General features: G+C 38.7%; 2 protein-coding genes and 1 pseudogene across 4 annotated transcripts; 1 reads left to right on the plus strand and 2 right to left on the minus strand.

The window, feature by feature from the left end:
• Window positions 1-121: 121 nt before the first annotated feature.
• On the minus strand, window positions 122-3,474 carry LOC103981597 (large ribosomal subunit protein bL12c-like; annotated as a pseudogene).
• A 589-nt stretch (window positions 3,475-4,063) lies between these two features.
• On the minus strand, window positions 4,064-9,241 carry LOC135637182 (1,4-dihydroxy-2-naphthoyl-CoA synthase, peroxisomal-like). 2 transcript variants are annotated; one of them, XM_065149696.1, is made up of 9 exons: window positions 8,878-9,240; window positions 7,794-7,916; window positions 7,473-7,574; window positions 6,357-6,395; window positions 6,158-6,256; window positions 5,520-5,567; window positions 5,155-5,250; window positions 4,895-5,017; window positions 4,064-4,316 (listed from the first exon to the last, which is right to left on the minus strand). In XM_065149696.1, the coding sequence occupies exons 1-9, from the start codon at window positions 9,136-9,138 to the stop codon at window positions 4,200-4,202; spliced, it is 1,008 nt and encodes a 335-aa protein (XP_065005768.1). In that variant the 5' UTR covers window positions 9,139-9,240; the 3' UTR covers window positions 4,064-4,199. The 2 variants fall into 2 exon arrangements, with proteins under 2 accessions (XP_065005768.1, XP_065005769.1); XM_065149697.1 differs by lacking the exon at window positions 7,473-7,574 and having other exon boundaries at window positions 8,878-9,241.
• Window positions 9,242-10,156: 915 nt separating this feature from the next.
• LOC103980888 (uncharacterized) lies at window positions 10,157-12,151 on the plus strand. Of its 2 annotated transcripts, none has more exons than XM_009397411.3 (4): window positions 10,157-10,855; window positions 10,934-11,026; window positions 11,381-11,448; window positions 11,755-12,151. In XM_009397411.3, the coding sequence occupies exons 1-4, from the start codon at window positions 10,196-10,198 to the stop codon at window positions 11,888-11,890; spliced, it is 957 nt and encodes a 318-aa protein (XP_009395686.2). In that variant the 5' UTR covers window positions 10,157-10,195; the 3' UTR covers window positions 11,891-12,151. The 2 variants fall into 2 exon arrangements, with proteins under 2 accessions (XP_009395686.2, XP_065005770.1); XM_065149698.1 differs by having other exon boundaries at window positions 10,158-10,855; window positions 11,381-11,494; window positions 11,755-11,982.
• The last annotated feature ends 1,517 nt before the right edge of the window (window positions 12,152-13,668 follow it).

Genomic DNA, 13,668 nt, shown 5'->3' on the forward strand with positions numbered 1-13,668 from the left:
AAGGATACGAACATGGGTTTCCACCGCGTAGGATGTCATTCCCACGCACGATGACCGGAGGCGGCGTCTTCATAAAATGTCCTGAAACATATGAAACCATGTAGATTTGGGTTTCTCTTGGTTAAGAGAACAAATGTAATTTTTCAACCATATTGCTAACTAAAATGTAGTCCATATTGTCGGTAGCCGAATCACAAAGAATATTCACATCCTTATTGTTCTTTTCTTACTTTACAAAGTTTGCAATAAAATCCTGCACGTTTGCGGATGTAATGAATTCATCGGAAGGTGGACTTGAGAGGAGATCAGCGATGTGCGACCATAAGGTGTTCGACGAAAGGGAAATAGACCATCCATTTTGAGGATCCCAGAGCTGATGCCTGCAAGAGATGATAATAAAGAAAAGAAGTATGTCTTAGTAATGACTTCAGATGCAAATGATGATACCACAGCTCTAACACTAAAAGGCAGCCTCAACAACAAAATTATTCTACCCTACTTCATGTTCCGGATAAAACCATGACAACCCCCAGCAAGCATTTCAATAACAAAAAGCAATTATTTATATAGATTCCTTAAAAGGAAGAATTCACATCTACTGTGACAAATTCCAAATAGGAACGCATCCAGATTCACAACAATTCAGCTTCAGCTGAAGAGGAACTCCGAGTGACTCACTCGATGTTCTTGGAGTGTGCTGATTGTAATTTTCAACTGCCTCCAAATGGTAAATCCCTACAAATAAACATCTGAGTTAGGATATATTATGAGTACCAGTTTTTCTTGTTGAAAGCTACGATAAATTGTAGGGACTATATATAATTCTTGGGTTGTGTGTGTGGTCGATATTATTGCAGTCATAAAGCAGAGATTTCTTACATAAATCAAGTTGAAAGACCTTGATTCTTGACCAAACAAGCTAAAGAACATGATGCATCCATGAAGTTGATCTATGGCAAAGAAATTTGAAAAGCATTAGCATTAAACTTGTGAGAAGCACTGTGGAGATTATTTTTTTTTTCAAGAACATCAGTAATCTGTGAGGTGTCATATTCTACGAGGGATCTTTAAGCATAAAAATAGAGAGGACAAAAAGATAAGCAAGTATATATAAGAGTTAATATAACCAAAGTTATTAATTCAAAAAGCATTCTAACTCATAAGCATGTTAGAGCAGCAATCCCTATAGTAGTAAATTCAATTATTTGCCAGTTGCTCTTCATACGCCTCCAAGCAAAGCATTCTTACTTAGGAGTAACGCCTCCAAGCAAAGCATTCTTACTTAGGAGTAAAGCAGACACCAAATTGAAGCAAAATGATAGAAATATAAGATAACAGCTTCCCAAGGTTATCCAGCTCACAGTGATAGTAGCACTCGGCAGTCCTTCCATTATAATAAATGAGCTACCACCCAAAATTTTATCAAGTGAACCTAGTTTTGTTTAACAAAAATCCACGGCAAAATTTATACATTCCATAACTGACATACAACTCCAATAAATAGACAGCCACTTCCAGACTATATAGTCCACAAAAGACCCTTTGAAACATAAAGACTAAATGATTAGCAGAAGGATTATCGTTGTGTCACGGACAAAATTATAAATAGGATGTTTAATGTAATACTCATGTATGTTCATGCTTTTTAGTTTTATTCATGCTTTGCACAGCATATAGAGGGCTGGCTGTAGGCTTAGCAGTCTCATTTTGGTTGATTTTAATAGTCATTTTAGGTTTTTAAACGAAGGTTGTGTCACATGGGCACTTGTGGAGATTTCGGTCTGTGATGGGTCATCTTGGACGCTTTGTTGTACGACCGTTCAGGGCTTACGAAGTCAATGTTTGTAATTTGTATTGGCTATCATGTGTTTATTGAAATGATTGTTTGTGGATCCCGAGTAAAACGATTCCTCTAACTCATTTTCTCTTTTGTATGTCCTTAAGGGACCATACGAGGTTTCGGAAAAACTAACCCTTTGAGGACGGACACGCAAGGGTGTCACGCGACTTAAATAAAACCAGCTAAGCTCGTGATAGTTGAGTCGGATTGAACACTCACACAATGACTTTCTATAAATTCTCAAATGCCACCTATACAATCTAGCACCTATGCAGTCCACTACCCAATTCATCAATTATCCTTGAAGGTATCAGCAAAAATTACTCTGATTCCTCTATTATGAAGGCATTACTCGTTACCTCTAACTTAGATACTATCTCAACCAATGACTCCCTTTGAAGTCAAACAATATCTAACATCTACAAGTTCCATAGGTAACTCATCACCCTTGGGTGATAATGAGAAACAAAATTAGCCATGTTTTCTATGTGACAAGTATCGAACACATTCTTGTAGTTTTCCTGCTATCAACCTAACAGGTGATAAAACAACTTGAGAAACTATCAAGACTGAACCATCATGACAGATAAAGATGGAAATGGTATGTGTAAGCATAGGAGAGGACAAAGGAGAAAGAACCATTTTGGTATTCAATTACCAAGTTGGGCCTCTTTTTTAAGTCACCTCTATGCAGCCACAAACAATAATGCCATGATGAAATCCCATAATTTCACTAACATGTAGTAAATGTCTGGGAATTAGATAATGCAAAGAACATGAAATTACATCGAGGATAAGAGACGCTTAAATCTTACCATTGAGTCAATTTCTCATACTTAGTAGCAGGATACTAACTAATGCACAGGATTTTGTTCATCATCAGGTGCAAAAACATGACATAGCAATCACCAAAGCACATATATTATGTTTGACATAGTTAATTGGATAAAATAACAATAAACACAGGTAAAATCATTTAAAAAACACTATGTCAAATTAAATCTTACAGACCATAACGGCAGCAAGTCCCTAAATAGGAAATAAACAAGAAATGAAGAGTCCGATCTTACAAACCTAGCCGTCCGACCTTGCAGAGCTCACACGAAGGAGATCTTCGCTCCGATCTCCTCGAGCTGCTTCTTGGCCTCCTCAACCTCCTCCTTTGATACGCCCTCCTTGAACTTCTTCGGGAACCCCTCGATGAGGTCCTTGGCCTCCTTGAGCGCGAGGTTTGTCAGCGCTCTGATGACCTTGATGGTGGCGATCCTGGCGTTGCTCGAAACGTCGTCGAACTCCGTTTTCTCCTCAGTAGCGGCGGGAACCCCGGCTGCCGCGTCGGTGGCCGTGCCGGGGGCGACGGCAGCGAAGGTGGCAACGGAGACGCTCAGGCGGTCCTGAAGGTGTTCGAGGAGGCTGAGAGCCTCCTCGAGGGTGAGATTGGCGATCAGAGAGCCGAGCTCCTCGATCTTGGGGGAAGCTGCAGCGGTGGCGGCCGACGGGGGAAGGGGGAAGATGCGGCGAGAGAAGAGGGGGAGGGGCTGGGAGGGGTATTTGATGCTTTGGGAGGGGGCGGAAAGGCGGGACGCCGAGGGCCGGGTGGACTAGGTGGAGATGAGGGAGCGGGCGGACGCCATACGGGAGGCGGGTGGCAACGCAAGTTAAGGCAATGGAATAGGTAAGCTTCGAGAGTAATGCTATATATATAACTTTATATATATATATATATATATATATATATATATATATATATAACTTCGAGAGAGCTCAAGTGAGGCTACCAATTGGCACGAAACGAAAAGTCCAAACATGTGGTAATTGGCATAATTGCAAGATTGGATAGCTTAGTTTGTCCTAAAAAAATAAATAATAGCTGATAATCATCTAATTAAGTGAAAGCTTATGAATAATACAGAGATGCTTTTGCAATTAACGGTTAGGTGATTTGTGAATCTGAATCATGCATGATCACCATCAGTGATGCTTTGATAATTGTTCTGCGTGTATGATGTATTATCTGAACAGATTGAGATTAGGCAACCGTTCATGATGCCGGAGATCCGCTTGTGCAGATCTTAAAGCACAAGGTGCACCACAAAGGATGATGGCAGTCCAAATACTCAGTGTCTTCTGCAACAACGCCCTATTATCACACAAGATCAAAAAAAATGTAGTAAGTACTTTTTTTATCTAGAAATTAATGGAAAGATAAGAGAACAGTTCGAATGAAAGCATGTAATATTATCAAGGCTCATGTATTCCACAGAATGTGCTATTAAGTTGCTCTACAGGATCAAAATTAGAAAATCCAAACATCCACATCTGTATATATTATCAGAAAAGAAGTCATGCAATATTGGCATTAAGGTCTTCGTGGAAATTTTGAGAAATCTGGGCGTCGGTGGTTCAAGTACGCTTTTTTTCCTTCACTAGCCTCTTCTGTTCCATAGAAAACGAGAGTAGCATTGCCACCTAGCTCCTGCAAAACATATATCACGGCTTATTTGCTGAAGAGCTGAATCGAGTATTAGTCCAAGATAAGAAGTAATCATCATCCCCAATTCGGTGTTTTTATATCATTTTAAGGACATGCAACATTTTTTTCTTATAAGATATTCAGTTCATTGGAAGGGAAGATTCTCTAAAATCACAAGACAACACAACAAAATATTCCAATTATTTGAGGGAAGAGAACACCAACTGTTCGATGTTTTAAATTAAATCAAGAATACCTATGCAACCATTGCCGAAGAAACCAATTGTTAGAAAAGTTATCTAATTGCTGAAGAAACCAACACGACAAAACATGTTTTTTTAATTTTTGTAAGGTACATTTTTACGTGTTTACAGAACTATGTCCACATGCTTCACAATTCAGTTCATCTATATTCTTTTTGTGTTTATTTGGACCATTGTAAATACCAGTGAAAAGATAAGAGACCGATTTGTTTTGACTTTTGAGACTGACTCAATGAATCAAAAATATATGCTTGAAAAACTCGATAGCTTATAATTTGTAAAATTAACAAATAATAGCATGGATATGCTATAAGATACCTGGAGACCAGCATGCCCATCATCTACAGCATTAAGGGCAGACTTCAAAACCCGAATTGCCGTTGGGCTGTTTCGTAAGATCTCACGGCACCATTTCAGAGTCTCCAGTTCTAATCTCTCAAGCTGTAGGGTGAGAACATAATTTGTGTTATGTCACAAGTGCAGTTGACTATTATAGAGTTGTAGGATATCTCTTTAAGCAACTGAATGTAACTTTTTTGTGTCCTTTAAGGGAGAAGACTAACTAAAACTACACTTACTGGCACAACGATGTTCACAAGTCCCATTTTCTCAGCTTCATAAGCATCATAGAATCTGCATAGAAACCACATCTCACGTGCCTTTTTTGGCCCAATCTAATTAGACATGATAACATCACAACAAAGACAGGTGATCAGTTCAAATATCATTTGCCAATTCAAAGAATGCTTCTTTAGTTATGTCTTATATTTAAGTCAAGATATGCCAAAAGAGAAAATATATTGAAAAGAAACTATTTCTTCATGTTATGATGTAAAAAGGCTTCAGAGAGGAGAATCAATAGAAGGGATTCACCAAATAAATGTAATGATATCTTGATTAGAAAAATATGGGTTTGCATCTCTTCCTCACTCGTTCAACTTACCAAGCGGGACATGATGGAGGATCCATAACCAGCATCAAAACTTCCCACCTGTAACAAAAATTGAGAAAGGATGTTAACAAAATGGGTTTGGTATTTCGAACAATACAACAAAGAACGTAAAACGGTAGCAGGCAAAACCAACCATGCTCAAGTCATTTGTTTAATAATGCTGACTATAAGCTACTGACAGATGGCTAAGCTGGGAGTTTAAAGCTTTAAGCTCCCAAGACTTTTGTGCATTTGATTCTGGCTGATTACTGTATACTTGAATCCAATATCTGAATGTTTCTGCTCTCTCTAAAATAGAGCTTTGAGAAAAAGCATTTTCATGAACTTGTTTATCTGACCCAGTATAAAATAGCCTTCTCTCACAGTAGCTTATATCATTTATAGTTGCCTCTATCAGGCCTTCCGCAACCAGAGCATAGGCATCAAGTTGAAAGACCAAAAATTGAAAATTTCTAGTACTGTCATGAAATCCCCATAACTGGAAAAGCCCATATATTGACAAGCTATGATTGCTCTTAAATTTTGGAAATGAATTAAAATCATCACTAAATTGTAAACCAATGTGCATTATAAGCATAAATATCAGTGGTAACATAAGAAGCCTCAAGATCGAAGATGAAGCTTAGCACCTTTGGACCAGTCTGACCAAAAACTGCATTATCAGCAGCAATAGTTAAATCACAAACCATGTGTAGTATATGTCCCCCACCAACAGCATAACCTGCTACCTAGTTTTAAACAAGATGCACAAATAATTTGTTTTGAGACCTAAGAACAAAGACTCAAAGAACAAAATGGAAATGAATATAATAATTAATAAACACATACCATTGCTATAACTGGCTTAGGAAGACGGCGTATCTGCACCTGAAAAAGTAAATGGCAAAGAAGAAAGCATATCATGCACCAACAGAGGATGAACGACAACTCTTACATTTGAGCAAAGCCCTCAAGCAAGGCTAAGACCTGAATTTTCCTTGATCATAAACACTAGCATTATGGATCATGAAATAAGTCATTGTAAGAATGGCAGTTCAAAAACCTAATCAGAAGATCAACTTACAGCAACTAAAAGTTCAAGAATCTAAAGAATGTCAATGTTTCAAGCAGCAAAAGAAGTCATTATATGTCAGTCAACCAATGATGTGAAACAAAAAGGAAGAGAGAATGAGAGAGTGAGAAAAGAAGTGAGACATGGGAGGACAAAAGAAATCTCTCTTTATTTCAAGAGATACTAAGAGATAATAGCTCGAAATATAAAAGTTAGATGAGGTTTCAAAAAAACTAGAATTCCCCACCAATCTTCATTCCTTTCCATTTATAGATCCATCATACATTGAATCACTCAACTACCTAATTAATGAGTCACAATTTACTAAGAGTCAAGCACAAAATATAATACATATTAAATTCATGGTGCATTGTACCTAGTTGATTTTGAATTTTCATAATGAACCATGTTCTTGAAATTTAAGAGGGTTGAGCTCGGAATTTATTGTCTTAGAAGTTGGGAGCATTCAATGCTCACCATGCACCGCATCAACCATGTTGCTGGTCGAACTCTAAAATGCAAATTAGTAGATATAACTTTTAACAGAAGTATAATTTGTATCTAGCTTTTGCCATATGCTAAATGTGTAACAGACATGTAAATGACTAACAAGAGGACAAAGAAAAAAAAGAGAGTTCCTAAGATCCAAAAGCAGAGCACAACAACCAAACCACATAACATCAAACTCATTATGTATTCATTCATGAATATAATATTTAAATTTTGTGAAATACATTTCTTTACATAAGAAATTTCACTGTGGATTATAAATTCGTTTATAACCATCACCAGAAAAAGATCAGGATCAAAACATACATACAGAGGAATCATGGTCTCAAAATATCCGTTATTATTATGATAAACATCTAATCGGGACAAAGCAAAAGGTGCACCTGGAGATCCAACACATTTAAGCGACCAAAACTTTCAAAATCAGCATATCCATCTGAGCTTCTCAATGCCTGGTCACCACCACTACAAAATGCTTCGTTTCCCTATTTAAAACAAATATAAAATTCTAAGACAAATTTAAAACATAAATATATCTTAAATAAGTTTTCAAAGATATAAAAAAGCTGCACCTATAAATGCTTCTTGGTTGGTAACAATGAGAACTGTTTAGCTTCTTATTGCAAGAAATTACGACACAACATATTGCACAAGTGAATCAATATGCATATAACAGATCTATAATCCATGATGTTTGTGTATACCTTACCCGTCAGGATGATTACCCCAATAGTGCTGTCATCCCTAGCATCATTAAATGCTCGAATAAGCTCTTTAATAGTATTTGGTCGAAAAGCATTCCTTCTATCTGGGCGATTGATTGTGATCTGGAGACATGAAAGGAACTTTTACCAAATTGCGTACAAGGAAATTTATATAGTATAGCAGAAGCTGCAAAACATAGCTGCACTACAGCTGTGACTTTGTATCCCTATCATGCACAACAATCAAGTCGTCATTGGATACAGCTAGAGCCTTTCCAGGAAAAATGATTACCAAGAATAGATTCATCAGGTTTCATGTTCTATTGTTTACAATAAGTGTTGAGTATCTTCTAGGAATATCATTCCAAATTTAATCCAAAGATGAAAGTTAAATTATAAATGACATGTTGCATGCTAAAAAGAAAAGAAGAGAAACTACCCTTGTCAAAGCAGAGAATGCAATTGCCACGCTACATGTCCCGTCTCTTGATCCACTATATAAGAACAAACATGATCCTAATAAGATCTCCACAAAGGAGCTTATATAAGTTTCATGTGATCAATTTTTTTGGAAATTGCAAAATTCCATGCATCAAATAGGATGCAAATTACAGTTCCAGAAAGTATTTAAACAAGATGGTGTCATTAGAAATCACACTTGACATGGTTATTTAAAATCTAATAAAGGCTTTCAAAAGAATATGAACCCAAGTACATTCTTTGTACGTTCTACTGAGGATACTCTGGCTAATTTCTGGCATCCTAACAAAGTTTATTCCTTGTCTATATTTCCCTTTCATATGACTTATACGACATCCGACAGAGTTTCCCGCAGCATGTGCTTTATCTTGCTTATAAAGACGAAGCAACACTGTTGCAATTTGTAAGGTAATGGTCATAAACTCTTGGCCATGAGGTTCCTTTAAGAGAATTTTACCAAGAACCCGAACAAACAGAATGGATCGCGAAAGACAAAAGTAGCTAAACCACCAACATTCCACAAGAAACCAACTTAACGATTTCAGTGCGCTCGTACCTTCGCAATTCCCTTTTTCTCTCAAAAGAAAAAGATATTAAACTTTACCTTCGCAATTCCTTCTCCCACGGCTTTCTCATAGATAATGTCAGTGTACTCCTTTCCGGATTCATCGCACGCAGGTATCCACGTCGCCTCTCGCGTCGATACCTCGCCGTGTACGCGACGGTAGCTGTCGTTAGCGGAAGCAACCGATCGCTGGATCGGAAGCGGGCGAGGAGGAGGAGTAGCAAGAGGCAATAGATGGTGGGCGATTCTCGCTATTCTTCTCCCTGCGGTTCTGAGATCCTTACCCGAGACATCCGCCATTGAGGGATCTCGCGAAGTGCTCGGGAACCCACGGCGTACTATGGAGTCGTCGACGGAAGATTTCGAATAAGACGACGACCAGAAAGAGGGATAAGGCTTACGTGGGGCGTCGAGGGGTTTGCGATCGCTACTTTGATAATAACAGCCCGTTGTATCGTAACACGACGTGGGACGGTATGTTGAATCGTGGTAGGATCGGCCGACATAATCGAAATCAAATGGCATCGTTGATCAAAGGATTTATATTTTGTGACTTATGTGAATAAAAATATTTTCGGAAAAATAAATTCTTTTGGAAACCAAATTTTTTTTTGGTTGCCATGTGACAATCTTATAATATATAATGAGTCTTATGAAATATAATTATAATTAAAATCTTTTAAATTATATTTAAATCAATTTTAAATTAAATATTAATACACTTTTCTATGTAAGAGATCAAATAAAAATTAATACAACGTATGATGTCATTTTAATCCATCTAATTGATAAATCGAAACTACATCCTAGATATTGTTAAAATTATGCATTACATGGGTGAGCAATTATGTTAAATAAATAATTATTTTTACATCTCAATCGTCTATATATATAAGGCAATGATAGAGACTCACACGAAAGGATAGACAATACCCTCGTGGCATGATCTAACCAAAGTTTTATGGTCCAATAACATCCGACTGCAATCAAGGTTGGTCAAATCCAATCTAAGACCAATTGCACTTCCAGCGAGATTGTTGTCCCTCATTCTTCGTCGATCCTCGAGCTGGGGATGTTAATGAGCATTGATGAAGTAGATGGATAAAGTAGTTGATCTAAGATGATGCCAGTGTGATCTCTTTGAAATAGTGAAGAAGAGAGCCAACGAGTCTCTGGAGGAAAACAATGAAACGAGTTCTAAGGAGGACTTCTTGAAATCCGACAGTGACCTACAGCGGCCAATGGTACAATCATTAAGTTCTTCCCAGCCGCCACATCAATTCCTGCTACCTGTTCATTCTTTATAGCCTTGTACCATGGAGTTAACAAGGACAGAGGCCAAGATATAGCAGCAGAGATGGTGAACTGGGTGGAAGCACAGAAGCCTCTCTTGCACTGGCTGGCGCGAAGGGCCGGCCTCCGGCAGCAGACCGTCGAGCTGGAGCCCGGCACCGTCATAAGCTTCTGGGTTCCCAAGGCGAACGTAACCACCAAGAAGAAGAGCTGTGTCTGTAACAGTAGGAAGGAGGAGAAGAAGAAGAATAAGCCGGCGGTGGTGCTGGTGCATGGCTTCGCAACGGACGGGATCGTGACATGGCAATTCCAGGTTGGATCCCTGGCGGACCGATACGACGTCTACGTGCCGGACCTGTTCTTCTTCGGCGGGTCGGCGACCAACTTCCCGGACCGCTCGCCGGAGTTCCAGGCCGACTGCCTGGCGGCCGCGCTGGGCCGCCTCGGCGTGCAGCAGTGCACCGTCGTGGGGTTCAGCTACGGCGGCGTGGTGTCGTTCAAGATGGCGGAGAGGTGGCCCGACCTGGTGCGCTACCTGGTCGTCTCGGGCTCCACGTTCGCCATGACCGATTCACTCAGCAGCGCGACGCACAAGAGGCTCGGCGTCTCGTCCTCGGCCGAGCTCCTTCTCCCGGAGTCCGTCGAGGGACTCAAAGCACTTCTTTCTGCGGCAAATTATAAGAAGCTCTGGTTACCAGACTGCTTTCACAAGGACTTCCTTGAGGTGTTTCTATATACGCATACACGCATCTCTCTTTGTGCGTTGCACTTGTCCCAGTAATTTGTTGTTGATGGTGTTCAGGTGATGTTCACGAACAGGAAGGAGAGGGCGGAGATGTTGGAGGCGTTGGTGATCAGCAGCCAGGAAGCCAGCGTCCCTCATCTCCAGCAGGAGGTGTAGACCTTTATATATAGTTCTTTCTGAAACACGATTAAAGAGGTGGTCACAGATACCCAAAAAAGTACATCCTAAGGGAAAATATTCACCCAAATCTAAGGTTAACTCTTAAATGTGATGGGACACTGCCTCTCCAAACCTCAAGCCATTCCTCTCACCTTTTTCAGTATTTTGGGTTAGAGATGTTTGTAAGAGTACAAACCTAATAAATCATGCAGCTATTTCAAAGTACAACAGTCACCCACAAGCAAAAGCTAATAAATCTTAGCTCAAATTTGATCCAGTTTTATAAATATCCATCAATTTCTCGTCGTTCTCTTATCTCACACTGCCCTTCTGATTTGGCTGCAGAGGATACTTCTACTGTGGGGAGAGAATGACAACATATTCAACCTAGAGCATGCTAAGAACATCAAAGAGTAAGCTACAAGTCATGGTAACACCACACCTAACCTTTCTCCAAGGGTATGCCACTGGGGACTTGGTTTGAGTTAGAGATGAATTCTAACAATTTCCAAGCCCACTCTTAAAGGCTTTCACTTGTTACCACACCTCTCTTTTGTTCAAGCAAAAAATTTTAGTGAGATTTGCTTTATATTCATTTATTAACCATTTTCGATCCTCAATGGATCATTCAAATATAAACAATACTTATATTATCTTTTGCTTTCCAACATAATCTGTGACTACCGTGAACTCACATCCTATGACTATCAAATTTACAGGCAATTGGGAGAGAAGGCCACCCTAAAAATCATAAAGAAAGCAGGCCACCTTGTTCACTTGGAGAGACCCTGCATTTACAACAGGTGTTTGAAGGAGTTCCTTGTGCTTGTCCATCCTGAGGTCAGTCAGAAATGATCAACTTCACCCACATCCATATTTCTACTCAAGGATCATGGACATGGGTCACATTATATTAGATTGATGATGAAGCTCATCTTCAGCCTCAAGGTTATTGCAGAAACCTTTTATAATTTAGCATATAGTTCACAATATATGCAAATTACAGAGGAATGTGAAGTGAAGTGCGTCTTTGTCTCATCGTTCATCTAAAAGACTCTCGCTCTCCTTTGTATACTTTATATAATTCGAAATAATAAATACATGTCACTGTCTCAATGTTCATGTATCATTGAGTTAAGACTGTTATACGATTCTTCTAAATATACTTTCCTAGCAACTTAAGATCTTGAAATTGTTGATCATTTAGCTTAAAAATCTATATCATGGTTTGGGAGAAGGCGAAGTGGGGGTGGGGGGGAGGCTGATAGCTGAGGTGGAAATAGGTGGAGATGAAGGAGAGGGCGGACGCCATATGGGAGACCGGTAGCAATGCAAGATGAGGCGATGGAATAGGTAAGCTTGGGGAGTAATGCTATTACTATTTATAGGTAAAGAGAGAGACATATATATAGAGATAAAGTTAGGTTACCCATTGGCGCGAAATGCAAAGACCAAACATGTGGTGGTAATTAGCATGATTACAAGATTGGATAACTTAGTTTGTACTAAAAGCAATAAATTTGAAAATTAAGAAGAAAAAAAATATATTTGCTGAGAACTGTCTAATTAAGTGAAAGCATACAAAGATGCTTTTGCAATTAAGGGTTAGGTTAATTGTGAATTTACAGAAGCAATTGATCCGTTGGATCGGAAGCGAGCGAGGAGGAAGAGGCAAGAGGTGGTGGGCGATTCTCGATGTTCTTTTCTATGCGGTTATGAGATCCGTCATTTGAAGGAGCTCGGGAATCCACGGTGTCTTATGGAGTCGTCGATGCAAGATTTCGAATAAGACGAGGAGGGGAAAGAGAGATACGACGTTATTGGAGGTGTACGGGGCTTTATGACCACTACATTAATAATAACAGTCCATTATATCGTAACACAATGTGGGATGGTATATTGAGTCAGTGGTAGGATCGTCCAACATAATCCAAATCGAATGGCATCACTGAAAGAAAAAATCCACAGTGCCTTATGGAGTCGCCTATGTAAGATTTTAAATAAGACGAGAAGGAGAAAGAGGGATATAGCTTTGTTGGGGTGTAGAAGGGTTTGCGACCGCCACATTGATACTAACAACCCATTATATCGTAACACGACGTGGGACAGTATGTTCAGTTGTGGTAGGATCGTCCAACATAATCCAAATCGAATGGCATCATTGATCGAAGGATTTATGTGATTTAAGAAAGAAAAAAATCTTCTAAGAGAAGAAGTGTGGAACAGAGGACTTCCTAAATTAATAATCTATTTCATTCCTAATTTAATTATATATTACTAGACCTTTTTTTCTTTATTGCCATGTGACAATATATAGAGATAAAGTTAGACTACCCATCGACGAATCTGATAATATTTCATGAATCTTAGGAAAGGTAATAATAATTAAAATCTTCCAAATTATAAGAGATTAAATAATAATTAAAATAATATAATCTTGATGTCATTTTAATCGACATAATTGAAAAATAAAAGATTGGGACTAAATAAAATTTATAATATATGGCTGATAATAAAATTATTTTTAAAATATTTGAAACTTCTGTCGGTGAAATCGACTCTAACTTAAAAGATCTCTTCTTACCATTAGTTACATCCTAAGAAGTCAAAATCAAGTTGAACATCCTCTAAAA

The sequence above is a fragment of the Musa acuminata genome, chromosome BXJ3-4 (assembly GCF_036884655.1).
Source record: "Musa acuminata AAA Group cultivar baxijiao chromosome BXJ3-4, Cavendish_Baxijiao_AAA, whole genome shotgun sequence".
Classification (NCBI taxonomy): domain Eukaryota; kingdom Viridiplantae; phylum Streptophyta; class Magnoliopsida; order Zingiberales; family Musaceae; genus Musa; species Musa acuminata.

Coding starts and splice junctions, on each gene's coding strand:
- LOC135637182 (XM_065149696.1), bottom strand. CDS start 9,138: ATGGCGGATGTCTCGGGTAAGGATCTCAGAACCGCAGGGAGAAGAATA. Junction 7,917..8,877: donor TGGGAGAAGGAATTGCGAAG/GTAAAGTTTAAT, acceptor TCATGTCTCCAG/ATCACAATCAATCGCCCAGA. Junction 7,575..7,793: donor TAATCATCCTGACGGGTAAG/GTATACACAAAC, acceptor TGTTTTAAATAG/GGAAACGAAGCATTTTGTAG.
- LOC103980888 (XM_009397411.3), top strand. CDS start 10,196: ATGGTGAACTGGGTGGAAGCACAGAAGCCTCTCTTGCACTGGCTGGCG. Junction 11,027..11,380: donor TCCCTCATCTCCAGCAGGAG/GTGTAGACCTTT, acceptor ATTTGGCTGCAG/AGGATACTTCTACTGTGGGG. Junction 11,449..11,754: donor CATGCTAAGAACATCAAAGA/GTAAGCTACAAG, acceptor TCAAATTTACAG/GCAATTGGGAGAGAAGGCCA.